The 27,526-nt window shown below is 46.1% G+C and overlaps 1 protein-coding gene across 2 annotated transcripts in view; it reads left to right on the top strand.

Annotated features, from left to right (window-relative positions):
- Positions 1-4,300: 4,300 nt before the first annotated feature.
- TINAGL1 (tubulointerstitial nephritis antigen like 1) overlaps positions 4,301-27,526 on the top strand; it is a 203,240-nt gene continuing 180,014 nt past the window's right edge. For both annotated transcript variants that reach the window (XM_081870403.1, XM_081870402.1), the window contains exons 1-10: positions 4,301-4,322; positions 5,427-5,762; positions 9,365-9,428; positions 11,782-11,874; positions 13,682-13,796; positions 15,484-15,607; positions 16,428-16,578; positions 17,809-17,998; positions 18,452-18,497; positions 25,768-25,891. In XM_081870403.1, the coding sequence (XP_081726529.1) occupies positions 4,316-4,322; positions 5,427-5,762; positions 9,365-9,428; positions 11,782-11,874; positions 13,682-13,796; positions 15,484-15,607; positions 16,428-16,578; positions 17,809-17,998; positions 18,452-18,497; positions 25,768-25,891 (1,250 nt within the window). In that variant the 5' untranslated portion in view covers positions 4,301-4,315. The remainder of the gene's footprint in view (positions 4,323-5,426; positions 5,763-9,364; positions 9,429-11,781; positions 11,875-13,681; positions 13,797-15,483; positions 15,608-16,427; positions 16,579-17,808; positions 17,999-18,451; positions 18,498-25,767; positions 25,892-27,526) is intronic.

The following is a 27,526-nucleotide window of genomic DNA, read 5'->3' as shown; positions in this document are numbered from 1 at the left end:
TTTTAACATTTCATTTCTTTCCTTTAGCTGATAATTATTAAAGTCACCAAATCAGTTGTTAAGCTGTCATTCCTACATTAATTTTTTTTTTTCGTTTTCTCTCCCTCCCTCAAGACCACATAAGGATTTACTGCACTGTGTGTTCATTTATTCCAGGTGGATATTTAAATAATATTTTGTTATCCCTTTGCCCACCTTCCCAAACCAGAATTATATTTGTTAATTTTATCATCTAGACAATGCCCCCAATTTTTATCCATCAGATTTCTGATTTAGGTGGGTCTGACTTCTTCCATGACAGAAGGAAAGCTGCTGTTAAGTGAATAATCATTTATTGATCTTCCAAACTAAATGTCCTTAGTAGGGACAGGGTACTAAAAACAACAACCCCAATCTCTCCATGGGACCACTGGGGATCTTTAGTACTTGAAAGCATTTTTAGCATACCCTCCGTGGCCTCTTCTCACAACAATATTGTGAGGTACGTTAGGTTGAAGGGGTGACTTGCCCAAGATCGACTGGTGAGCTTCATGGCTACGCGGAGATTTGAACTCAGGACTCCCTGCTCCCATTCCAACACTATACAACAGTCTGTCAAAGGTTTTGTTCTGAGTTCACCAAGAAAGTTTTCTGGCTATGCAGGGGTGTGCACTGGGATCTCAAAGGTTTAAACCCAACACTCCAACGAGAAGAAGATAATCTGTGGCCTTCCAGATACTGCTGCATTCCTATCATGCCCTAGCCAGCATGTCCAATAGTCAGAGATGACTGGAACTGTGAAAGTCCAGCAATATTTATTTATATTTATTAGACACCACCCTGGCTGCCTATAGATTTGATTCAGCCTTTATTCATGCTTGCTTTTGAAATTCAAAGAGGACTCCCTCTCATGTTTGCAGTCACAGGGACTAGAACCTTGTGTTTATTTGTGTTTTTTTTTAAAGCTGCTATTTATTTTAGTGTTGTGCTTATGCCATGCTTAGATCCCCAACAGAGGTGCAAGTGAGAGGAAATGTTCATATAAAAGAATGAGTATTTATTTAGCAAGTCTGGAACTCCCTGCCTGTTGACGTGAGGCAGGTGCGCTCACCATACTGTTTTAGCTGCCTGCCGAAAACTTTTCTGTTTCAACAAACCCACTCAGCTGCATATTTTAGGTATACTTTGCTTTAAAGTTTTACTGATTTTATAACTGTTTTCAGTGATTCTATCTGCTTCTAGTTGGTTTGTATATTTTCGTACTGCTTTGCGTAAAACCAGACTTGCACAACACCGCTTGGAGAATTTCTTTGAGAAATCGTTGAATGAATGAATGATTATTATTATTTAAAAAAAAACAATCAACTGTATTATGCTTAGTCAACAACTAGCTCTAAGTTGCTTACATAACAGGATAAAATATTCATTAAAAATAACTATAAAAAGAGGCTTTAAAAGTAGATAAAAGCCGACCGTTTAAAAAAAGAAAGCGAGGAAGGGAAGGGGAATGTCCCTTCCTAGCGCTGCGTCTCTCACCACTAGGAAAAACTACCACTGCACGCCCCACCCCAGAAGGGTCCTCCGCGCTGCCCCTGCGTAAAGCTGGGCGGGTCGGAGAGGCAGGCGGCAGGCTTGGTTGCCGGGACTGGATCGAGGGAGCCGGTGGTCTGGGAAGCGTACATAAGAGGCGCTTGAATCTCCGGTCAGCAGTGCGAGAGAGACGTCCGCCCGCTCCTGCCGCCCCTGCCAGGGACTTTTCCTCGGCGAGGAGCAACGGCTGCCTGCCTGCCTGCCTGCGAGCGCCAGAGCTGCAGCTCACACCCCCTTCAGGTCCACGAAGCCCGCGCCTTCTCCTGCGCGACTGATTCTTCAGGAGATCAGCCTCTCTGGTATGCCGCCGCCCTTCCCTTCGGCTGCTCCTCTCCGGGTGAAAAGCGATCCAACTTGGCCAGAGCCTGAGCATCACCGGGGCAGGAAGGCGAGGCTGTTCTCTTGTTGAGGCTCCTCTGAACCTCGTTTCCAGGTTTGGACCTCAGGCTGGGAAGCTGGTGGGGTAAGTGTTACACGGCCAGGTGTGAAACGTGGAGTAGGGCAGGGATGGGGAAACGTGTGGGGTACAGGGCTGTAACTCCGTGGGGAGAGCATCTGCTTTGCATGCAGAATGTCTTGGGTTCAACCCCGAGGCATCTCTACACCGGGCTGGGGATGTCCCCTGTCTGAAGAGAGCTGCCAGCCAGTGTGTGCAATACTGAGCTAGGTGGACAAAGGTGTGATTTGGTCTATGTTCCTTCCTGGCCCTCCAGACTCCAACTCCCATCATATCTGACTGACTACCCGAAAGTTCTATCACAGAAAAATTGGGGGGGGGGGATGCAGGATAAAATGGGATAAAGAGGGTTGATGCATTTTTTTTAAAAAAAGTATTATATTTGAATGTGTCATGTGCATCAATGTCATTGATTTGCTAGGTTGCCAAATGCACAAGTTGGCCTTGGTGCTTCTGCTTACTAGGGTTGCCAACTTACTAAAACCATGCTTACATGCACAGGTGAGAGCAACAATCGAGTGGTCCATTGTTTGGCAATCATAATGTAATTGAAGCTACAAAGGAAAATGCTAAGCATATTTATATCAAGGTTCCAGATCAGAGTGCAACAACATCTGGAGGGCATCAGGTTGCCCATCCCTGGGATCAAGGTCCAGGGTACCTTGCTGAAGCTAAGCAGCTCTGGGTCTAGTCAATGCCTCGGTGGCTGACCACCTTGGAACCACAGGCATGCCACCTTGGGTTCTGTCATCTAAAAGCTTCCTAAACAACGGTCAGGGTGCAGAAGTCTGTGGATCAAGAAAACCAGGTTGCTGTCATAGTTAGTGTCAGACTGAGGAGAGCTGGGTTCAAATTCTTGTCCAGCCACCAAGATCACTGGTTGGCTTTGGGCCCAGGATTCTGATCTTCAGGATTAAAGCTGAAGAGAGCTATGTACACCACTTGAGCTTTTTTTGGAAGAAGGGTGGGATAAAAATGCAACGAGTTAGACAGATATCCTGGAGATCTCTTAAAAGACCCATATAAAGAACTTGCTAAGTGAGAAGTAATTTTTTTTATTACATATTCTCTCTACCCCCCCCCCCCGCATGCCTCCCACACATCCAAGGCATCTGGGAAGGAAAGGGGAGGCTGGTGCATCACAAAATAAAGGGTGGGATTTGGGTTTTAAAACCCTAATTATTCTATTCTAGTTCTATTCTAATTGATGTAGTTTAAGAAGTCCCCAATGAAAGGGTATTTTTTTTGGGGGGGGGGTTGAACATATAAGTGTTCTTTTTCCTTCCTGTGTTTAGTTAGTGAGGAAGAGTTTTGTCTGAGCAGGGGGCGGGTGTTACGATTGCCAGGGAAGGCCCACAGTCCCGAGTGTTTGTGTGGACTCCCTTATCAGCAATGTGTTTAAATAAAGGTGCACCAGGAAAGGTTATATTTAATAACTGTCTGCGAAACTTAGAACATGCTGCTAATGTTTGTGTTTGGGGTGGGGAACTAGGGTGTGGGTGCCACTCATCCCGTCTCGCTAGGAGGGATGCGGAATTGACTGGAACTGTTGCAGATTGTGTTATGTGTACTGTGTAAACTGTGCTCTTGTCAAGTGGGCACAAAGTTCTCCTGTTTTGCAGTTATGTCTTTTGGAGATCTTTTCCCATCACTACTAAAACAAAAACAAAACAAAACAAAACAACAAAAAACAAACAAACATAAAACAAAAAAAGAACACGATTTTTTTTAAAAAAAATCCTCTTCCATTTGAAATGCCACCGGCTCTGGGCTGGAAAACTTCCATAGTTGTACACTCACATAACAAACACCACAGTTCAAAGGGAGATAAGCCGCACACTAACAGGCGCAAGCCCAGATTCCCTGCCTTGCACGAGATGAGAGTCGTTCTTGAACGCTCCACCTCCTCAGATTGATGAGCCGCACTGTGTGTTTCCGTGGACTTTGCCGACTGAGGTCAGAAGGCGACAGTTAATCAAAATGACGCCCCACTACTTCCTAGCATCTGGAAGAGCAAGGCAGAGGTGTGGGGTGGGAGGAGAGGCCCAGATTCCTTCCTTGCCTTCTGACCTTGAGTTGCCCTCCTCTTGAGATTGCTGCTGCTGAGAGTAGAAAACTTATTGCATTGCTGAAGTCTGAGATCATAGAAGGTGCCTTCTTACTCCCAGGTGGCCATGAGACGGGAGGACACAGGGGAGATGCCAGAGAAGGAATAAGAACGGGGCAGAGGCCGTCTTCCTCTTCCGGGGCTAGGGGGCACAGCAGACACCAGCACCCAGTCTTTCTAACATGAAAGGTGAGGGGGCTCATCCTTCCTCCAATTTCTTTTTTGAGAAACTTCGAACTTCAATCACAGTTCAGAAACAGTTACTTTGGAGTTCTAGCTTCATATTCCAAATGTATCATTGGCAACAGGTATCTTGAGAGAAAAAAAATCCCCTTATCAGATTACCCCCAGAAATTCATTAAATCTGAATTAAATTGGAGGTGGGGGTGTGTGGAATTCAGGCTGGCATCATGTTTTGAGGATGGTGTAAAAATGAGGTGTCTCTGTCCTCCAGTAAAAGCCAGCCTGGAAGAACGCCCAGTGCTCTCCCCTCCTCATTTGATCGGCTGCTTTCAGCTGCTCAGTTCATGAGTTCAAGGCTGTACCCTTTTGCTTTCTTTTTCCATCCTGAAGGCAGCGTAAACAGGAAAATGTCCCGAGTTACATTCCTGGCTTGGAAAGCCTGGGCTCAGGGAAAATGGCTGGGACAGATATATCAGAGGATGTAAGAGACACGATTACTGTACTCTGGCTGAGCCAGCCCTGTGCTCCTGGATACCTGAAGGTCAAGCTGAACACCATCTTCCAGCGAGGGAAGCCCAGAGCATGCTGGCGAGACTCGTGGGATTTCTTCTCTCGAGCTGCCAGCTGAAGTGGAGGATCCTGTTGGGGCAAAACATTTGAATGGTGAACACTGCCTGCCCTCCCCTGCAAAATTGCTCCCTGCACATTCCTGCATGTTTCATGGAGGGGATTGACTGTCAGGCCAGGCAGGGTGCAGAGCAACCCCAAGGGAGACCATCAATGGGAAGGACTGCTGGTGCCTGCTGTGAGTGTCTGCCTTCAGGGGCACAATTGCGACTACACTTTGGGGTGCTCTTTTGGAGGATTTGGGTCAGAGTTCCAGAAACTCTGTTCTGCTGGGGGGTGGGGGTGGGAAGTATTGTCCTTGATGTTACTGCACTGAACAGGTCACTTTAATTTTTTACGTTGTGTTTTTGTTTCATATTGTAAATCACTTTGAGCATCATTTTACGGGGTGCATAAGTTGGTATGTATCCAACCAAGCTCCACATAGTGTAAAAGGGAGATTGATTCCTCTGTGTGATTCTCCATCTTTTCATTGTTCTCCAGGACCTGCAGATCCCAGAAGATCAAACAGAAGAATGAAGGCCTTCTGGACTCTCTTGGCCATAGTGCTGTTGGCAGAAGAGGCCCTTGCTCTCCGGGCATCTCGTACGCGGAGGGAGCTGGCCCCAGGATTGCATGAACGGGGGATCCGGGACGCAGGAGGCTCTTACTGCGAACGCCGTAATGCTTGCTGCCCTGGGAGGGATGATGGCTGCACAGTGCCATACCTGGACACCATCTGCTACTGCGACCTCTTCTGCAACCGCACTATCTCTGACTGCTGCCCCGATTTCTGGGAGTACTGTTTGGGCATCGAACCTCCGTTTGCTGTGCAGAAAGGTAGGTTACTTGCGGGTGGATTGCCTGATCGGTGGGTAGATATATATAACAATGGAGGTGAGTCTGAGGGGAGAGGGGGGGGTACAGATGTGGGCTGCTTTGCAGACTTTGTTCACACTGCTTGGGGTGCTGATGGTCCAAGTCACCTGGAGGGTACAGGGTTGAGAAAAGTTGTTTAGGAGGTTAGATGTTTTGAGATAGGTGTTTGTGACTTGGTCAGATAAGGGTCTGTGGGCATAAGTGGCTGTGTGTGCTGGACAATTATGAATGGTTGCATTTGTGTGTGTTTTTGTTTTCTCTTCCTCTGTGTTAATACTATAGATTGTAGAAACAGATCAGAAGGAAAGTCGCAGCAGGCAGGCTGTTGGTTCCTAGCACTACCCAAGATTGCTTAAAGAAATAAGCACATAGATAGAATGGTGCCTATTGGAGGTGTGCCAAAGTTTAGGGGCATGGCGATAGACTCTCCCGCCCAGTTCATCACTAAACGCATCCAAACCATGCCCAGTAGTTGTAGATGAGACAGGCTGAGTTCATGCTACTCTTCTGATCCTTCCTCCCCAAACTGGATTTCCTGCAGTCTGAAAAAAATGCTGCAGAAAACAGAGCACAGGGGAAACACAGGCTGGCAGTGCTTTGATAATGACATTGTGTAGATGCCTTGTAAAAAAATGATGAAGAAAGAACAACAATTCTATGGTAAATGTCTGTTGTGGAAGCTGGCATAGAAAGCAGCACTTCTTGCAACCTGCATTTAATTTGCGGAACTCACTGCCACAAGATGTAGTAATGACTTTTTTACTTTGGGTGACTTTAATATGGAATTAGAGACAAATTCCTGGAAGGGGATAAGCCACATTCATCAGCCAAATGCCCTCCAGATATTTTGGTCCACACCTCTCTTCAGGCTCCACCAGCACCACCACATTGGAGAAGATAGCCAGAGAAGAGGCAGTGCATTTTGGAGTGCCCAATGTTGCGGCCAAATCATCATGATCATCATCATGATCATCACCCTACCTTTTCCCCAGACTGGGACACAAGGAGGCTTACAGATAAAATAATTAGGATGCTGTTGTTGTAATGTTACACTGGGCACTTGGATTGATCTGAGAAAGACCAACCTTATGATTAAATGTGTGGATATTTATTATTATTGGGATTCTCCCATTCCCCCCACTCCACATGCTGAAGACGTCAGTGTTTGGGTCCTTAAATCTGCCTCTACTAGATGTGTCATGCAAATATGCCCTTGGCACAATCGCAGTCTCCAGAGTCGCAGTAGGGATACTTCCGCAGCAGCTGCAAAATCCCCTTGACCCCCTTTAAGGAAAATGTGATTTCCCCTTCCATCTTTGCTTAAAAACAATAGGCGCCTTTCTCTTGAGCATCTCATAGAAGGGCTGGTGGTGGGGAATGCCTTCAGCTTCCCTCAGGGCTCTGGCTTCCCTCTGAAATAAGACGTTTAACCCCATCGAAGCTGAATCCAAAGGGGAAATAGAAATTTTCATTTTGGGCTAAATTTTCTCCCCGCCCCAAGCAGATAATTTCTAAAAAGAGCAGTGCTAAACCCTACCTGGGAAACCAATTCCACACTCTCAGGTTTTGGTGTGCATGGACTATTTCACCCTCCCACCCCCCAGTGGTGGGAAAAAAGCACTTTGGGCATACTCAGATAAATCGTCATGTTTATTGCTATTTTTCACATTGGGAGGTACCTTATCCTGAGATGTAGGAGGCAACCTAATGCTGAGCCAGATCATTGGTCCATCTAGCTCAGCCTCATCCTCACCGACTGGCAATGGCTGTCTGGGTTATAGACCAGGGACATCCCCAGCTCTCCCTAAAGTGAATCATAATTATAATAATAAATGATTTGCAAACCAGATGTCCTGCCTTCTGGTCATTGACCCCTCTAGTACAGTACTGCCTACACTGAGAGATAGCCATTCTCCAGGGCATTGGGGATGCTGCTGAGTTCATGGCAGAGACAACCTTCTCAAAGGAGGCTTCCCGGCTTGCAAGCTGGTCAGGAAACCACCTTCTGTTACTGCCACAAGATCATGCATTATCACATTCACATTGTTCCACCTCCACTGTCAGAGGCAGCATTCCTCTGAATACCAGTTTCTGGAAGCTGCAGGCGCAGCGAGTGCTGCTACCCTCAGGTCCTGCTTGCAGGCTCCCTGTAGGCATCTGATTGGCAACTGTGAGAAGAGGTCCTTGGCCTGGTCCAGCAGGGCTCTTTGTATATTCTTATGTTTCTATACATTACTGCCAACAGGTAACACATATCTTTTTGAAACTGACTTCTCAGAAGGCAGAGGGGTAACTGCACAGGAGTTTCAGGGTTCATGGAGCAGAATTACATGCCTGAAACCTTCCTCTTGGCCCTCCCTACACAACTAGGAAAGTTCTGTACATTCTGGACTCCAATGGGCCACTAGCAGGCTCTTCCTATCTTCTTAAGAGCTAGGGTTTGCCCCTCCCTTCACATTTTCCAAGCCCGACTTGGAAAATGGCATTTGAAACACGCTCCAGCCTTGAATTAATTAATCAAACTTTGACCCTGAGCTCTCAATCCAAATCCTCAGTGCAGGAGTGCGAACTCTACTGAACACAGTGAGATTTTATACAGTTCAACCTTTGCAAGCTTCAACCAGCCTTTTGTACTCTGGAAAGGTTAAAAGGGTAGAATTTATCCCATACTTTCCATGTACATTTATGGAGGGAGAGAAGCTTCTAAACAGTAAGTTATTGTTGCTCCAGAACCAGGGAGTGGTACGTAATTAAGCCAGGCTACATCAGTGTGTCGGTTCCCCCAGCATGCCTTATTATGTTTTAGTGAGAAATTACAAGAAATGCGCTACAGGGTTTAGCTCGGATGATAAAGCCCTGAAGGCTTAATGATGTCTTTTGTAATATTTGATGTGCTTGCAGTATACAATCAGAGCATGGCAGGGGTTAATAGACGCCCATAAACACCAGCAGCTACACCCAAGCAGTGCTCTAAGCTCTTTCTCTTTCTTCTCTATCTGATTTTAGCTGGTTTGAAACTGCGCAACTGGTTCCCAAACCATTTCTCTGCTGCCCCTCCCACTAGCTGGAGCAGAGTCTAGCCTTCCCAAACTCTGATGGGGGTTGCATTCCAAAAGCTGGAGAGAGATTCCCAGCAATCAGGAGTCTATCCCCCATTGTTGGTTCCTATTGGTTATGGCTGGTGTGTGTGTGTGTGTGTACACATATGTACATACATACATACATACATACATGCATACTGCTTTTTGGCCCAAATGCCCCCAAAGTGATGGACAAAATAGAAAAGAAAAATACAATAGAGTATGATAAATTCAAATACAAGTGTACAATAAATATAATGCAATATAAGCATGACATTTGGGCTTTTAGTACAAGCAATCAGCCTAACTAAATATTGCTTTCCCAGCATCCACAGCAGTAAACAGTTGTACAGAATATTGCTCTGAATCCTGATATTGGGTGGTTGAGCCCCTCTACCAAAATGTAAGCCTTCTTGCTATCTATATGGATCCATATGCACTCAGTTTCCCATCCCAGTTTTCTCCTTGTTCCCTTTTTTCCAGCCTGCATCCGTAATGGACACAAGTTCCCAACAGGCTCAACCTACAGAGATAACTGCAACTTCTGGTAAGTTGGGCTCTTTGATCACAGAAGCATTTTTTTCAGTCAAAGTCTCGCTGCCAAAGGTTCCCTTCAGGCTGTCAGCATTTGGCAGAAGGAATCTGAGTGCAGGCTAGAGCTTTCAGTTTGCACTGCTTAACAAATCCTCACCACAACAAATCTGCTTTAAAAACTTGTATGGACTTTTGCAGTTAGGAAAGTGACAGGGAAATGCGTTGAAATAAGCTGGATGAATGACGATGCTTGATTATGCTTATGTATTTGTTGGAAGCCACCCAGAGTGGGGCAACACAGTCAGAAGGGCCTGATGCAAATAAAGCAGCAGCAGCAACAACAACAACTATTATTATTATTATTATTATTATTATTATTATTATTATTATTTATTATCATCATTTAGTGTAAACACAATACACACAGAGCATGGTTAAGCTATGGAACTCACTCCACCAGGAGACAGTGATAACCACCAACTAGGATGGCTTTAAAAGAGAATTAGAAAAATTCATGGAGGAGAAAGCTATTAGTGGCTATTAGCCTCTGTCTCCATGGTTGGAGGCGTAATGCTTCTGAATACCAGTTGCTGGGGGTCAGAATTGTGCTCAGGTCCTGTTTCTAGGCTTCCCATGGGCATCTTGTTGGCCGCTCCAAGAATAGGATCCTGAACTAGATGGGCCACTGGCCTGATCTAGCAGATTCTTTTTTCCTTTTGTTCTTATGTTCACCATGGTGTTGAGAACGTGGTGCTGGACTCGATGGACCTTTGACCAGATCCAGCAACAAAGCTTTCCTTGTGGTCTGAAAGGCAAAGGGAAGATGAGGGTTAAACAAAGAGTCCCGACTGAGCTCCAGTTAACTGCTCAGCAGGCCCTGGCAGGATGCAGACTCTAAGGGGAGAGTGTTGCTGCCAGGCAGGTCCGTAAAAGGACAAAACCTTTCCTGCCTTCAGGATGGGGAAGGGGGTGGGGGAAAGGATTGTTGTTGCTTTTTAAAGTGCCTTTTGGCCGAGAGAAAATGCCAAGCATTCTATGAAGCATAGCTAATGTTGGAATTGGCTCCTCGTCAGCAAGGCCACCGTGTTTCCTGAAGGCTTCGTGAAAAGGATTAGGGCACCTTGTGCTAGCAATGTGCTTGCAGAAGGCCTGGCCATAGACCATGTGCAGGGGGAGCTTGATCTAAGAGCGCGCACATGCGCTCGCGCACACACACACGCACACACACACACACACACACACACACAGGTTTTGGTGCCTTATATCAAGTCAGACCATTGTTTCCATCCAACTCAACTGTCTAGCATGGCTTTCCAGGATTTCAGAGTGGTCTCCCCCAGCTCCACCTGCAGATCCTGGGAATTTATCTTGGGACATTCTGCATGCAAAGCAGATGTCCTGCCACTGAGTTACAGCCCTTCTACTTCCAGCATCCTCAGAATCTCAAGCTTTCTTTAATAAAGGAGACTATTCCAATAAGTAAATAAAGCTTTTAGCACTAGTCGGATCTCACTTGGAGCTCTGTGTCTTTTTGCACTTTCAGTTTGGATGTAGACAAGCTGGAGCACCTTCAAAGGCGGCAGCAAAGAGGGCTAAGATGATGGGGGAAAAGTCTTGTGGGGAAGGTAGAAGGCAAGGCTGTAGTTCAATGGTAGAGCATCTACTTTGCTTGCAAAGTGTTCCAGTTTCAATCCCTGGGGTCTCCAGGCAGGGTTGAGAATATCCTCTATCTTAAAGCCTGGAGAGTCACTGCCAGTCCGTGTAGGCAACACTGAGCTAGATGTTCTGACTCAGTTTAAGGCAGCTTCCTAGGTTCCTATAGAAGTCAGAACTGCCTCTGTTATATCTGTGCTGTGGTCTGCCCTGGCTCATCACTTATCTCCTTTGTACTGTTATGAATTTGATCCTCAGGTGATCTGCACCTGGTTTCACAAAGCTTAGAGCTCACTAGTCCTTTGTAGCAAACATGAAGATTTTCGTACTGCTCACTGATGAGTTGCTCAGTTTAAGCTGCAAGGTGGTTTGCTAGGGGAGACCTTGGTGGGTGCTATGGCACCTTCACGCAATGCATTGGCAACCTCTGGTGTAAAGCAGATTGGCGGCGAGGTTGAAGTTGCTTGGGCACACCAGAGGGAGTGTGTTGGATTGGCTCTGCCGGTGGGCCTGCACTGCCCCAATGGCATCACCATTCTGCCCAAGCTCACTGCATTCAGGTGTCAGCAAAGCTGGTGTCAGGAGGGTGGCTCCACACAACCTCGCAGGCTACTCCTGGATCTAGACTTCTGGAAGTATCTCCCTTTGGCTACTAGCTCACCACCCTTCCATAGCTTCGTATATCTAACGTTTCCCATGTCTTCTCTTCTCAGCACTTGTGAAGGAAATGGGCGATGGTCCTGTGAAAACCACGCTTGCCTCATCAATGGGGATATGATAGATGCCATCAACAGAGGGAATTATGGGTAAGAATAAGAACCTCAATTTGACAAATCAAGCAGGCTGCTAGGGAGGAGGGGTCCAACAAAAGTTGGTGGTCTCCATTCCGAGGGAAGTGTAGCAATGGTGAGGAGTGGAGCCACATATCCACCATTTTGTGGCTTCTTGTCAAAGCTGTGGGCAGGAAGGAATAAGCCTAAAGAAAAAGCTACCATTGTTCCAGCCTTGACCTCAGTGTCATAAAGGATAGGTTGGCTGGATCTGGAGATGTTGTAGCACTAGATGAGGACCTGGAACAAGTTCCTGATACTGCACCTGAGGCGAGTGGCCCAGGGGTCTGTGGAACCCAAGCTAGGACCCTCGTGGATATTGTCCCCCAAGCTCAACTGAAGAGTCAACGCATTATCCTGATTTAAGGCAGCTAGTAGACTTGAACCTCTTGAAAAATGGTACCTCTAGAAAAATTGTGATTCATTGGTTTCATGCTTCAGTTTTATTTTGAAGTTCCTTTGTTCAAGAACAAGGTTCATGGCAGAGTGTCCAAGTACACTGAAACGCTCCCCCACAGTTGTTGGGTTTTTTTTTTAATAAAAAAAAAGCTATTTCAAGTGTCAAGTTTATGTCCGTTTATGCTTTTTGCACAGAGGTCGTTCTGTTGGTCTTATGTAGGATGCAGAAAGGCACCACTGGCAAACAAGAGACTGTCATTGTGTAAGATGAGCTGGTCTGGGTTCCCTTGACATTCTGGCTGCCATTATTAGGATCTATAGTAGTATTGCCTGAGGAGCTGTAGAGACAGGATTGGAACCTGTGTCTGTTGCAAGATCTGGTCCCTGTGTTTGTGTCTGTGGCCTATTATTCTTGGTGAGGACCTGTGCTAGCTTGAGGATGTGTCTCTAAGTAAGACCTACCACCCAAGGCCAGTGAAAGGGGCCTTTGTCGAGGATGGACTATAGCTCCTTGGAGTGGATTTAGCTGGGAACTACAAGTAACAAGAAGCCGTGTTATCTAGTCCTGTTGTATAATAAGTCCTTTCTCGGTACCTGTCTGGCTTTGCTGATCTGCATATTCACTTTGTGTGGTGTGTGTGTGTGTGTGTGTGTGTGTGTGTGTGTGTGTGTGTACTGTATTGATTTATTTAGCAACATTTATATACAACTTGATTGCAATAAAATCTCCAAGTCTAATAAGGAATTCCAGTTGTGAGTCTCTATCCAATGGGTTAAAGCAGATGTGGTTGTATCACAGAGCTCAATGGCAGAGTGCAGACAGTGGTTTTTGTGGTCTGTTCTGGGTAGAAGCTGGAAACATATAAGATACATGTGGTGGTCAGTATATATCTGACATAAAGTGGTGCTTATATGCCCATTATGTAATAGCACAGTATTCAGCTGAGCATACCAATGCCTCCATTTTGTTTCTCAGTGGTCCTGTTTGACTCCAGTTCTGTTGGCACAGGGACACCATGTTCAGAATTAGAACTGATTACTATTGTTTTATATTATATTCCAGTTCTTCAAAACGCCACAGCAATCAATTAGTTTCTTTGCGAATTGGGGGGTTCTCACCCTTCCTGGGCAGACTGAGCAGGCAGAGTCTCCCTTTAAATTGCATGCCAGTTCTGAGTCAAGGAAGAATGCCAAGAGGAAAGGGAGCTGGCTTGTCATATATCCAAGAACTATGAACTGGCGGTGTTTTCTTACCAAGGTAGCTGGTTAGTTCTGAATGATGGCACCCTCTCTAATGGATCGCTCAGGGTCTCTAATGGATCTAATGGATCTCTCAGGGTCTCAGGTTCATCTTCTCAATGGAGTCTCTTCCATCTTTCTTTAGCTGGAGAGCCTCCAACTACAGCCAGTTCTGGGGCATGACGCTAGAGGAGGGCATCCAGTATCGCCTTGGCACCATCAAACCTCCAACTGCTGTCATGAACATGAATGAACTCCATGTAAGTCTTGCTTGGTGCATGATCCAGAAAGGCTCATTCTGAGCTTCTTCATTCCAAAGCCTGGGAGTTTCCTTCCTCTGCACTTCTGAGCACAGGACAGTGTAAAATTAAATACAAAAGAACATGTGCATAATTTTCCCAGTTGTGTCAGAAGGGACAAGGGACTGATTTCAGGCACGTAGCTCTTAGAGCTCTGAAACTCACATCCAGTTACCCCTCTGACTTCTGAGAGGTCAGTTTCAAGCCTGTTTTTGTTACCTGTTGACAGTAATTAAAAAAAAAGGGGGGGCATGGAGTGTCTACTGGATCAGGGCAAAAGCCCATCTAGTCAGGAATCCAGCCCTAACAGTGGCAGTAATGAGGACGGCCTGGAACGCTGAGCTCTAAATCAGGAAGGCTTACAATCAGTGCTATTTTTCTAGGGAAAGAGGTGCCGGAACTCACCATGAACTCACTTATAAGGACAATGTCCTCACTTATAAGGACAATGGTGCCCACCTGAGAGGAGCCAGAACTGAGTTCTGGTGAGTTCCAGCTGGAAAAAGGCCCTGCTTACAATCTACAACAGTATAAGAGGGAGGTCACTTACCCTTTTTTTGTGGGGAAAAGAGGGAAGATATGTGACTTTGTTAAGAGAAGGGTTTGATTTGATTTATTGTATTTCTATGTCGCTTTTCATTCAAATGAATCCCAAACCAGTTTACAAACAACAAATAACACTAACACAATAGAACATAATAGAACATTACAAATTCACCATCAATCATACAATCTACCAAACAATCCAGAGACTTCAGGGGCCCTGGAGATGTTTGCAAACAAACTCAGCTGCTTCAGCAATTTCAGTCCTCGGGATGAGGGTGGTTTCGGGGGGAGAGGACACATGTCCTTTCTTTTTCTGGCTGTGTTGTTCTTTCCCACTCCTGGGAAGGCCACTGCAGCCCCTCAGGACATCAGCAGAGGCTGCTGATTCAGCAGTGCATTATCCCTGACGCAATCTGCTCCCCTAAAGCAAACACCAGACCAAATGAAGCCGGCTGAAATGTCAGAGGAATCAAGCCAGGGTGGCCCCCAGATCTCTGCTCTCTTTTTAGAACAACGAAAGGGAAGAGGCCAGGCTGGAATGAAGGCCCTGCTTTTCACGCAAGGGAAGCGACGAGACCTTGTCTGTTGGGCTACGAGCAGAAGCTGTCCGTCAACAGAACAGGACATGATTCCAAGCCTGAGCAATTTTTGCTCTTGCTCTTGTTGCTTTGAGACTGAGCAACGTGGGGACTTTCAAGGTTATGTAAGCTGGGAGAGGAAGATGCAGGAAAGGGCAGGAAGTTTTACACAGCTTATATTCTGGTTTCTTGACTCTCAGGGCTTGTTCTGCTTAGTCTGCCTGTGCTAGAAAACAAGGGGTTCAAGAGCTTTTCCGCTTGTCCCATGCTGTCTGGGCACGGGTCTGGGCGGCTTTGCCTTTGCCCTGCTACTTTTCCCTGGAAAACCTGCTCTTTAGCACTAAATTGGAGCAGAAGACCAACAATTCTGCCTCAGTGAGTATCTTGAAGCAGCAACCGAGGCGAGCCTGTTGCAAGATATGAATATCCCTGGCCTGATTCCTGTTGCTGTTTCCGCTGTAATCCTGGGTACATTTCCCTTCTCTCTAGTGACTTCCTTCTCCTTCTTTCCCCTCTTTCTGTAGATGAATATGGATGCCAATGAGGTGCTACCTTCCCATTTCAACGCTGCTGAGAAGTGGGCAGGAATGATCCACGAGCCGCTGGACCAGGGCAACTGTGCTGGATCCTGGGCCTTTTCTACTGCAGGTACCTCACCTCACAGGTGGAAAGAATGTGCGATAACAATGATGGAGCAGGGAGAGGGCATGTCTTCTGCTACCCTCCTGATGCTCTACTTTGGGGTGGGGTAGGCTAGGCTAACCTGTTCCCATACAGATGTTTTCTGTCATAGCTGTCAACGTTTCCCCTTTTTTAAGGGAAATTCCCTTATTCCGAATAGGATTCCTCGCAAGAAAACGGAAAAGTTGACAGCTATGGTTTTCTGTACCTGGCAATCTACTGTCAGTTCTTCTAGGTGCTCCGGGAATGGGCCTCATCCATTGACTCACACATCTTCAGAGGCCTGTAAATCTTAATAGCAGTACTGGCTCCTTTCCAACATCCTTGGCATGTCTGTGTCCCTGATTATTATCACCCTCCTGCTGTGACACTCTGTTGCCTCTTCCTCCCATTGTACTGATGCTAAGGGACTCTGGGAACAGTAGTTCTTGAGAGGGCATCACTCATAGGGAGGTGCACGTCTTTCAAGCAACGCCCTAGACTTCCCTGTACAAGCTGTTCTCACACATAGAGGGGCCAGACATACCTCATCTTAATGCAGATTGTGAACCCCTGGTGTCCCCTTTAGTTCCCTCTCATCCATCCGGTGTTCTCTTCCTACTACTGCTGCCCCTCACTTTCTCCTCCCTAAATCTGGAGATTCCTTATGCTTTGAAAATCCAAATAGGAGAGCTGCATCAACTGCATGCTACTGTAGCACAATGCTAATGCTCCTGTGATTCAAGAAACTGGCTTCATCCTCATTATTAGCTCTCCAGACTTCTAACCACATGTGTCTTCTCACCAGCGGTGGCCTCGGACAGGATCTCCATCCACTCTATGGGACACATGACTCCCGCCTTATCGCCCCAGAACCTCCTCTCCTGCAACACTCGCAACCAGCAAGGCTGTAGTGGGGGCCGAATTGATGGGGCCTGGTGGTTCCTGCGCAGGAGAGGGTGAGTTTGTGCACTTCGTCACATTCAGAAATGGAACCTGGTGTAGCAATGCAAGTTGATGAAGTTGTCAACCTGCACGGGACAGAAAAGGTCTCTGTGCGAATGTGGCATGGCCTAGTGTAGCACTGGAGGCTGTCCAGAACCCTTTTGGATCTCCCAGATTCTGCCAGGCCCCCAGTTTTGGCTCTGCCGTGAGTCCATGAAGGTAGAAAGAACAAAGGGATCATATGCTGAATTTGACTTAAACTCAAATGTTCAGGCATTGTCATTTTACAGCAGGCTGTTGAATTACAGAACTGTGACATTCAGACTTTCCACCTCTACATATAGCCACCATGGAAGCCCAGTGCATTGCAGAAGATTCTGGGGAGTTTGCATCCACTGCACAGTGAGACTGCATGGGGTGTTTCACCACCAGCTTGCATGGAATAGGAATTCCCCCTCCCCCCCCCAAAAAAAATGCACACAAGAGCAGTCATGGGGAAGAAACAAAGTTCAACGGTAGAACAGTTCCTTGGCATATTACTGTCTAATGAGCTAGGTGGACCTGTGGCCTGACTCTGAATAAGGCAACTTCCTATGTACATATTGTCTTTCACAGAAGATCAGCCTCCATTACTCTCCTTGTCATGTGTCTTGAAAACTGCTAGGCAATACTGGTCTGGCATTGTTATAGGGCTGGAGGGCTGGGGCTATTAGCCTTTGATGACTGGGAAGGCTAGAAGGCTGGGAAAAGTATCAACACAACTAGCAGGGGATGGCAGGTGGGGGGGGAAGGAAGGGTGGGAATGGAAGGGTCTTGAAGGAGTTGCATGTAAAGACTTAAAGCTGAACAACTCGTGACATTAGGCAGGTGGGTTGGCATTGCTTGTATCTTAAAAAAAATCTATAAGGGTGGAAGATCAGGACCATGACACATGAGGAAGGTGTTTTTAAACTGTCCCCCCCCCCCATACTGTGTTCCTGATTGGGTGTGTGTGTGAATCCCTTCCCCCTTCCATTTCTATAGGAGGGAAGGGTTAAATAATCACCTCCCTGCTCATGCTGTCCCAATAGTTCTCCATCCTGGGTGACTCCTAGTTAGAGGGGATTTTTTTTTTTTAAGGTACCTACATACCATGTTCTTAACCTATCACCCTTGGGAGTGAGCAAGTCTCCACATAAGCCATTCAGTTACCTACAAAATCTCATACTTTTCTTCTTTCCCTCTCCCCCACCTTGGTCTTCCAGAGTGGTGACGGACGAATGCTACCCTTTCACCAGCCAGGAAAAAGACAGCACCCCGCCTGCAACCCCTTGCATGATGCATAGCCGCTCCACAGGCCGGGGCAAGAGACAAGCCACGGCACGCTGCCCCAACCCATGGACGGACTCCAATGAGATCTTCCAGTCCACCCCTGCGTATCGCCTCTCCTCTAACGTGAGTGCTGTAGAGCATGGGCTGAGCACAGCTGACAGTTCTGAGCAGGGTTTTCAAGCTAGAGCTGTGTGCAAATGGCCTCTTTAAATCCTCTATCCTATTGGTGGGCACATCTATATTTGTGGTGGGGGCGGGCAGGGTCCCAGTACTTTATTTGTGGTGGGGATCACTCTTAAAAGTTGCAGTAGTGGATTTTCTTTCTTTTGTCACAAAGCTGTATTTTCCTGTTGCACGGTGCAGCTTCAACTATGCTGGCAGCCTGACCACCTTTTGCCTCTTCTACCAAGTCCTAGCCTATGCATCCTTCTGGGCTGCTGTCAGGGAGATCTGCCATCAAAAATGGTGGAGAATCTTGGGAGGAAATTTTACAAAGTATCTTTCTTTATATAGGGTTTTTAAAGCTGTTTATGATATGTTTGTAAAATGCCTTGCTACTCTTCCATCTGCTTGCAGGAGAAAGAGATCATGAAGGAGTTAATGGAGAATGGACCAGTGCAAGGTGAGCTATGGATCCCCCCCAGGAAAAAAACCCGAGAGACTTGTAGCTACAGAGCTTTTCCAGAAAGCACTTTGAGGAAGAACAGTCTACCTGAGCATTTAGAACCTTAGCTCCAGTGCTTTATCCTGGCCAGAAAGAGGGCATAGACTTGGCAGTCTCATCCCCACTGCCAGCCTGGTGTAGAAATGATTATTTACAGCACTGTGGTGCCCAGTCTTTTCATATTTTGTACAAAAAAACCATGCCTCTGTCACAGCAACCTGCACTGCTCCTGTAACCCTCAGAGATAAAAACCCAGTAGAAGTCGGTTTGTGATCTTTAGGATAGGCACAATCAAGACAGACCCTCCGTTAGGAAATTATCAATGATTAAGCTCGAGGGAGTTGGACTCTGGCTTTCAATGGTTCACAGATCTCTATGACTGAGATTTCTGAGACAGTGATGTAAGACAGAAGAAAACCCACATGGATTAATTGGGAATTGTGTGTCCCTCTGCCACCGGTGCATTCATCACATGTGGGAAGAGGCCCTGTGATCAGAGGTCTAGTCATGACCCCACCCCCCTGCACATAGTTAGAGGGGGGCATTCTTGGGTGCATCAGCAAGGAAGGGGGCAGCCTGTGTAATCCTTTCACGTGTTCTTTGAACACATGGAAAGTGTTTGCTCCATTTCACCAGCACCAGCAATCATGGAAGGGTTGTGCCGATAAACATATAACACTACATACAGACAGTTTTACCATTGGGTGGGTGGGGGTGGAGGGCTTAATTTGAGTCTGGAGCTAGATATTATGAAAGCCACGTCCTTGTCATCTAAAGAAGAGCACACTGGACTCTCAGCACCACAAAGCTGTTCACAAGTTTGACAGGTGGAAAGAAAGAAAAACAGATTACTTCCAGTGGTCTAAATCTCAAAAGGATAGTAGTAGTAGTAGTAGGATGATGATGATGATAGATAAACATGGTTTGTAGCCAATGCTAGTCCTACTCAGAGTAGACCCATAAAAATGAATGAGCAAGACTAAGCTAGGCCTATTAATCACAATGGAGCAGCTCTGAGTAAAACCTAGTTAGATACAACCCTGCATTAGGGTCAGTTGATCGTAATTTGCTCCCTCCTATTCAAGTACAGCATTCTGTTCAGAATGCCACACTGACTTTCAAAAGTGGAAACCCACAACCCACAGACTACTAGCAATGGGTATCACCACCACCAGCCCAAGTTTTACCTCTTGTCTTCCAAGCCCTGCAAGCCCAATCACAATCCTTTCTGGCCCCCATGATCAGCTCCATCATCCATAGTGCAGAAATGCACCACCTGCTTCTTGACAGAAATTCAGCAAGTCTACCTATCATAGAAATCTAAATGGTGTGTTCACACAGCAAACTTGCTTAACAATTATTCCATCTTCTGAAGAAATTCTGGCTTTGTGAGTGTAAAAACCCTTAACAGGATTCTCAGCCAGATTGCAATTACTAGGATCCTTTTGTGGGAATGTTCTGGGGTGCAGGAGAGGATATATTGACTAATTATATCCTTATCCAACTTGTACTAACAAGTTCCCAAAATATCAGCAGAGTTTATAGACATTCCCCTTTAAGTTCGCAACGGTAACGCTTGCACAGGTTCGCTAGAACCTCTATAATAATTACTCTGGTAATTTCCCCTTTGTTCCCTCTTAAAATACAAGACACGACACAGTCTTTATAAAAGTATAAAAGAGTTTACTCACGTTCTGTTCACAATATGATCCCAGAAGGTAGGCAGGCTTAAAAAGGTTACATGCACTTAGAAACATGCACTTATAGGAAGATAGTACTGTCCTCTCTTGGCTGAGAGCCAAGAGGGCATCCTTAGATGTTTCCTCATCGAAGGAAGATGGCAGAGAGAGAGGCAAGAGGCAAGAGGGCAAGAGGCAAGAGGCAAGAGGGAGAGTGGCTGCCTGCCCTGTGCTTTTATCATTACCTGCACAGGTGAGGCCACACCCACCTCTGGTCACATGCGGAGGAAGTCCGTCCCCAGGAAGTTTACCTGCTTGCTGGACAGACATCCCTCCCCATGTTCTAACATGTACACTCTAGGAATGTTGTCATTGACTGCTCCTGTGTTTACATCCCACATACCCCTTCTCAGGCAATACAACATACACAAAACATAAACAACTTTATTCAACCACCCAGAGTCCCAGCTTGACACGTAGATTCTGGAAACTCTCTCTTGGTAGGGGTTTCGTCAGGATGTCAGCAGTCATCTCTTGGGTGCTGCAGTAGGATAGTTCCACAAGTCCATCCTGGATCATCTGGCGTATGTAGTGGTATTTAACCCCAATGTGTTTTGTTCTGGCCAGGAACTTCTCACTCTGCGTCAGCTTCAGGCAACTTTGATTGTCCTCTAGCAAGCTGACAGGCCCTTTTCTCACCAACCCAAAGTCCTTTATGAGTTGATCAAGCCAGGCGATCTCTCTGCAGGCTTCTGTTGCTGCAACGTATTCTGATTCTGTGGAAGATAATGCTACACAGCTCTGTTTATAACTGCCCCATGAAACAGGTCCATCACCAAACATGAAAACATGACCACTTGTTGATTTATAATCAGCATTATCCCCAGCCCAATCCGCATCAGTATACCCAACCAACTTAGGATCTCTGACGGCTGGTAACCTTAATTTACAATTCATGGTACCCTTCAAATATCGCACCACCCTCTTTACACCTGCCCAATCATGCTCAGTGGGAGAATTCACTTTTCTGCTAAGAATCCCCACAGCATTTGCTAAGTCAGGTCTACATGTGGTAACTAAATACAAAAGTTTACCAATCGCCGACCTGTAGTCATTGTTGTCTGGCAACTGCTTCGAATCCTGCTGATTCTTCAGGAAGTCAGTAGCCATCGGTGTAGCAACTGGATGTGCGTCTTGCATCTGCATGTGCTCAATCAGCTCGTGGATCTTCTGTCTTTGGCTGAGAAGAAATGAGCCGTCCTCTTCTCTTTCCACCTGGATCCCGAGGTAGTACTGGACATCTCCTAGCTCCTTGACCTCCACCTCTTTGCTAAGGTGTTTTACTATTTGTGTATAGTCTTTCTCACTTGCTGTGGCAATAATCAGGTCATCAACAAAAGCTAAGATATATGAGAATTGTCCATTATTTGACTTACTGTACAAGCACTTATCAGCGTCGCCTTGCTTGTACCCAAGTTGCGTCAGCATTTTATGCAACTTCTGGTTCCAGGCTCTAGCAGCCTGTTTAAGTCCATAAAGTCCTTTCTGCAGTTTGCACACTAAATGTGCCTCATGTGGTTTCACAAAACCTTTAGGCTGTTTCATATAAATTTCCTCAGAAATCTGCCCATGTAGAAAAGCGGTTGCAATGTCTATGTGTTTCACTCTCATTTTCTTGGAGGCTGCAATGCTTAAAAGCATTCTTACGCTGCTGTACCTCACGGTTGGTGCAAAAACTTCATCATAGTCTTCACCAAAACGCTGTGAAAATCCCTGTGCTACAAGTCTAGCTTTGTAGCGCTGCACTTCTCCTTCTGACCCCTTCTTAACCTTGAAAACCCATTTACTGCCAATGGCCTTCTTACCAGGAGGCAGCTCAGTGAGTGTCCAGGTCTTGTTCTGATGCAGTGCATCCATCTCCTCCTGCGCGGCCTTCCTCCAGAGACTGGCTTCTGCAGCTGGCATCTCCTGTATCTCTTCCCAAGTGGAAGGTTCCTGTGGAAACGCCGACCCTGCAAAGTAGGACAACCGTAATGGTGGGACACCCTTGTTGGTTCTGGACGAGCGTCTGACCTCTGGTTCTGGGACCGCATCAGCTTCCTCATCCTCCTCCAACGCAGGCATGTCCCCATCTGAGTCCTCATCTTCGTCTCTGGTGCCGCCAGGGTTCTGGTCCTCTGCGTCTTCTGGTGTGTCGCCTGTAGGGGGCGCTGTAACACTTGAAGGCAGATTATTACTTTGTGGGGTCTCAAAAGGGAAATATACAAATTCTTGAGTCCTTTCTGACTCATCGGAAGAATCCACAACAGTGTTCTTAGTGTCTACCTTTCCATATTCATCAACATAAACCGCATGGTATGCATTTGTCTTACCAGTTTGTAAGTCCATAATTCTATATCCTTTGCCTCCAGAGGCGTATCCCACAAGGATACCTGCTTTTGCCCTGGAGTCAAGCTTGTGTCTGTGTTCCTTGGGCATGTGGAAGTAACACGGACTTCCAAATACACGTATGTGCGACAGATTGGGAGCTTTCCCATGCCAAAGTTCAAATGGTGTGCGCTCTGCACCTTTAGTTGGCAGTCTATTCTGCAAATAGACCGACGTGTACACTCCTTCGGCCCACAGCTTCTGTGGCAAACATGCATCCTTTAGCATGCACCTTGTCATGTCCATAATGGACCTAAACTTTCTCTCAGCTATGGCATTCTGCTGTGGTGTGTAAGGAATTGTGGTTACATGTGCAATTCCTTCCTTGGCCAGGACAGCCTGCATTTCATTTGAGCAGTACTCACCTCCATTGTCGCTCATTAGCACAGCTGGAGCTCTTTGGAATTTATTCTTGACCATGGCAATGTATTCCTGGAGCTTGTCCACTGTCTCACTCCTCTCTTTGAGGAAATACACAACACAAAATCTTGAAAAGTCATCCAGAAATATTAAAATGTATCTATTCTTTCCCAGTGAGGGAACATTCATGGGTCCACATATGTCAGTGTGCACTATGTCAAGCACTTTGTTGCTTCTTTGTTCTGCACAACGTGGAAATGAAGGTTTTACAGCCTTCTCAGTAATACAGCTTATGCACTTTGCTGGAGCTTTGTTGCTCTGCTTTACCTGCAAACCTCTTACAAGATCTCTTTTCTGTAGATCCAGAATGACGTTGGTGTCTCTATGTCCAAGCCTTCTGTGCCATAGGTCCAGATCTGCTTCATCCTTCTGGCTGGAATGTGCCACTTTTGCAGACTGGTTCTCTGAAAGATCAAGCTCATATACACCATTGATTAGCTTTGCTTGAGCAAACACTTTGCCATTTCTAGTCACTTTACATTCTCCATTTCCAAATGTGATCTGGAAACCTTTCTTGTCCAAAGTGGACACGCTGATTAAATTGCAGCTCAGCTCTGGAACATATAAAACTCTAGAGATTGTGTTCTCAATGCATTCATTATTTATATTGCATTTCAGACTCATGGAACCTGCACCTTTTGCTTTAACAATGTTCCCATCTGCAATTTCAATTTCAGATCCTTCTTCATCATTTATCTCATTAAAATAGTCCTTTTTATATGAAAAATGTGAGCTGGCACCTGAATCAATTATCCATTTATTACGTCTATTCTCACGATTCTGGACAGTTAAATTCCTTTCTTGCAGTAGCCATGTGCATTCACATTTCCCCTTCTTTTCTCCTTTTGGCTCAAAGGGGTGGGGTTTCTTGGCTTTAGGAGCCCTGCAATTCTTTGCAATGTGTCCTTCTTTGTTACAATTGAAACAAATCACTTTCTTAGGCATCTCTTTGGACTTTGTAAATTGCCTAGATGCATAACTACTGTCTTTGCTTCTAGCATTTCTCACTGGAGATTCAGCTCTATCTCTGCATTCTTCTTTTAAATAACCAATCAAGTCTTTAAAAGTCAGACCTTGTCTATGATCCATCAAACTTACAAATGCGCTAAAGTGTGGTCCAAGTGATGACAACAAAAATGCTATCTTTGTATCTTCATCAAAAGCTTTGGGAGTCAAATCAATTCTTTGAATAATCTCAGTAAACTTGTTGATGTGCTCTGTGAATTCCTCTTTTGAATTCATCCTCACTCTGGTTAATTTACACACCAGGTTTCTGAAGCAGTTTATGCTAGATTCTCCATACACGCGCTCAATATCTCTTAAGATTTGAGATGCATCATCTGTACTATTTATTAATGATAGCTGCTCATCACGAAGTCCACTCAAAATTATGTGTCTAGCTTCGCTGTTCATGCGTTTCCAAGCACTTATCTTGGCTAAAGCTTCCTCAGACGATCCCGTAGGTTGAGGGTTTAAAGCTTCCAAAATGTGCTTATAATCTAAACATGCTATCAAGCGCTGCTTCCAGTGTATGAAATTGTGTTCATTCAGCACAGGCATTCCTAGCTTTGCATCACTATCAAAAGCTGCTCTAGCCATCTTAAAATCCAAAAATTTGAAAATTCTTCAAAATTTCAAAATTTCTCAAAATTTTAAAATAAAAATCTCAAAAATCTCAAAATACAAAACAATTCTTCACTGCCTTGGGTCACTGTGAACTCTGAGGGAAGGGGGGGGGTTGCTTAATCCCCACTGCACAATGGAACAAAGGACCATGTGCTTACCAGGAAGTTAACTCAGAAAAATACTACTCAACTCAAAATCACAATCCAATGCAATCCTTCAAAGATACGCAGAAATATGCAATACTGGGGCCCAATAACCCTTTGTGGGAATGTTCTGGGGTGCAGGAGAGGATATATTGACTAATTATATCCTTATCCAACTTGTACTAACAAGTTCCCAAAATATCAGCAGAGTTTATAGACATTCCCCTTTAAGTTCGCAACGGTAACGCTTGCACAGGTTCGCTAGAACCTCTATAATAATTACTCTGGTAATTTCCCCTTTGTTCCCTCTTAAAATACAAGACACGACACAGTCTTTATAAAAGTATAAAAGAGTTTACTCACGTTCTGTTCACAATATGATCCCAGAAGGTAGGCAGGCTTAAAAAGGTTACATGCACTTAGAAACATGCACTTATAGGAAGATAGTACTGTCCTCTCTTGGCTGAGAGCCAAGAGGGCATCCTTAGATGTTTCCTCATCGAAGGAAGATGGCAGAGAGAGAGGCAAGAGGCAAGAGGGCAAGAGGCAAGAGGCAAGAGGGAGAGTGGCTGCCTGCCCTGTGCTTTTATCATTACCTGCACAGGTGAGGCCACACCCACCTCTGGTCACATGCGGAGGAAGTCCGTCCCCAGGAAGTTTACCTGCTTGCTGGACAGACATCCCTCCCCATGTTCTAACATGTACACTCTAGGAATGTTGTCATTGACTGCTCCTGTGTTTACATCCCACACCTTTGGGGTGCACATATGTAAGTGTGAATGTGCAAGCCACAAGAGTTATAAAACTGATACACGTTTGTAGTGCAGACAGGCCTCCAACGGGTTGGTGGTGAAGTCGGCGTGAGAGGTGGAGGGTCTGTGCCTGTCAACTTTTTCCTGTTGCTTACTTCATCTCCTTTCTCTTCATGTACAGCCATCATGGAGGTGCATGAAGACTTCTTCATGTATAGAAGTGGCATTTATCGGCACACATCTGTAGCATCCGGGAAGCCAGAACAGTACCGACGGCACGGCACCCATTCCGTCAAAGTCACTGGGTGAGGGATATTGCTTGAGGGGGTAATGTTGGTTGGTTCAGGGGCTGCCTTTCTACTGATCACAGGAATATCCAATTGCATGGTATTCTCACATGTTATGTCCTACTGGATCATGCCAAGGTCCGGTTCAGTCGAGAGTTCTGTTTCCAACAGTGGACAGCAGCTTCTGAGAGCCTCAGAGCAGGGCATGAAAGCGATTGACTACTGAACCACTCTGAGAATGGTAGCTCTGTGGGGGCAATAGGGGCCTCCTAACAACTCTCAGGGATGCGGGTGGCGCCGTGGGTTAAACCATAGAGCCTAGGGCTTGCTGATCAGAAGGTTGGTGGTTCAAATCCCCGCGACAGGGTGAGCCCCTATTGCTTGGTCCCTGCTCCTGCTCCTGCCAACCTAGCAGTTCGAAAGCACGTCAAAGTGCAAGTAGATAAATAGGTACCGCTCTGGCGGGAAGGTAAACGGCGTTTCCGTGCGCTGCTCTGGTTCGCCAGAAGCGGCTTAGTCATGCTGGCCACATGACCCGGAAGCTGTACGCCGGCTCCCTCGGCCAATAAAGCGAGATAAGCAACACAATCCCCAGAGTCACCCACAACTGGACCTAATGGTCAGGGGTCCCTTTACCTTTACCTTTAACAACTCTCAGCACCCATAACAAATTGCAGCTCCCAGAAGCCTTTGGGGGGCATGACTGGTTAAAATGCTATCATGGTGCTATAAATGTATGGCATGAACGTATGAATGTATGGCCTGTGTATGTTTCGGTGGAGAGGTGTGCAAGCTTGGCCCTGGCCCCAGAATTTGAGAGAAGGCGCCAGTTGCAGGAAAAAGGAATAAAGGAGACCTTTGGGTAAAGAAAAATGTTTGTTTTTGTTTTTTAAAGGTGCTCCTGAAGGCCTCCTCTCTTTTCCCAGGGTTGGCTTGCGGGGGGGGGGGGGGCAGTTGCAGAGGACATCCTCCACAGACTTGCTTAAACTAGAAGAGGGGCAGAATTTCCTCATATTACTCCTTCCTCTTTGTGGCTCTTCTTGGACCCCTGATGACTGCCTGGCCTTGTGACTCTTTGGAGCTTACTCTGCCTGCCTCTGCCTCTGCCTCTGCCTCTACCTCTGCCCCTGCCCCCCCCTCTCTCTCTCTCTGTGTGTGTGTGTTTGATGGTGAGCACCATAGGGAGTTCAACATGTTTCCTCTCTGCGGTGCCTCGTGGCTTCCTCTCCACTTTCCCTCATTCTGTGGGCACTGACTGGACAGCGGAGTTTGATCCATGCCAGCTCACTGCTGCTTGAGGAATGAGGAAGGAAAACTAACAAGAGAGGCCCCACAGGGGGAGAGTAGAGGCTCTTGAGAACAAGTCACTGCCAGATAAGGCCACTCTTTTGGGGGAAAGTGAGAACTTTTCTCTCTGACGTCAAACAGCCACCAGCCGGGTGAAAGAGTCATTCTTTGGGTGAGCTGAGCACAGCTGGAGCAGATTCCCCTCTGAGATCTCTTTCACCAGGACTGAAACAGTTTCAGAGACTTATTCCACAGCATGTAAAAAACTCTCCAACGTTTCACAGATGAAATGGGGAGACTGCTGTGCGTGTTTTTTAGTCTGTTATGGCTAAAACAACTAATACATCATCTGCAGTATACATTTTA

Source organism: Podarcis erhardii (assembly GCF_964252035.2).
Source record: "Podarcis erhardii genome assembly, chromosome: 7".
NCBI classification, from domain to species: Eukaryota; Metazoa; Chordata; class Lepidosauria; order Squamata; family Lacertidae; genus Podarcis; species Podarcis erhardii.
Note: the sequence above shows the minus strand (reverse complement) of the source record. Positions and strands in the feature narration are given on the sequence as shown.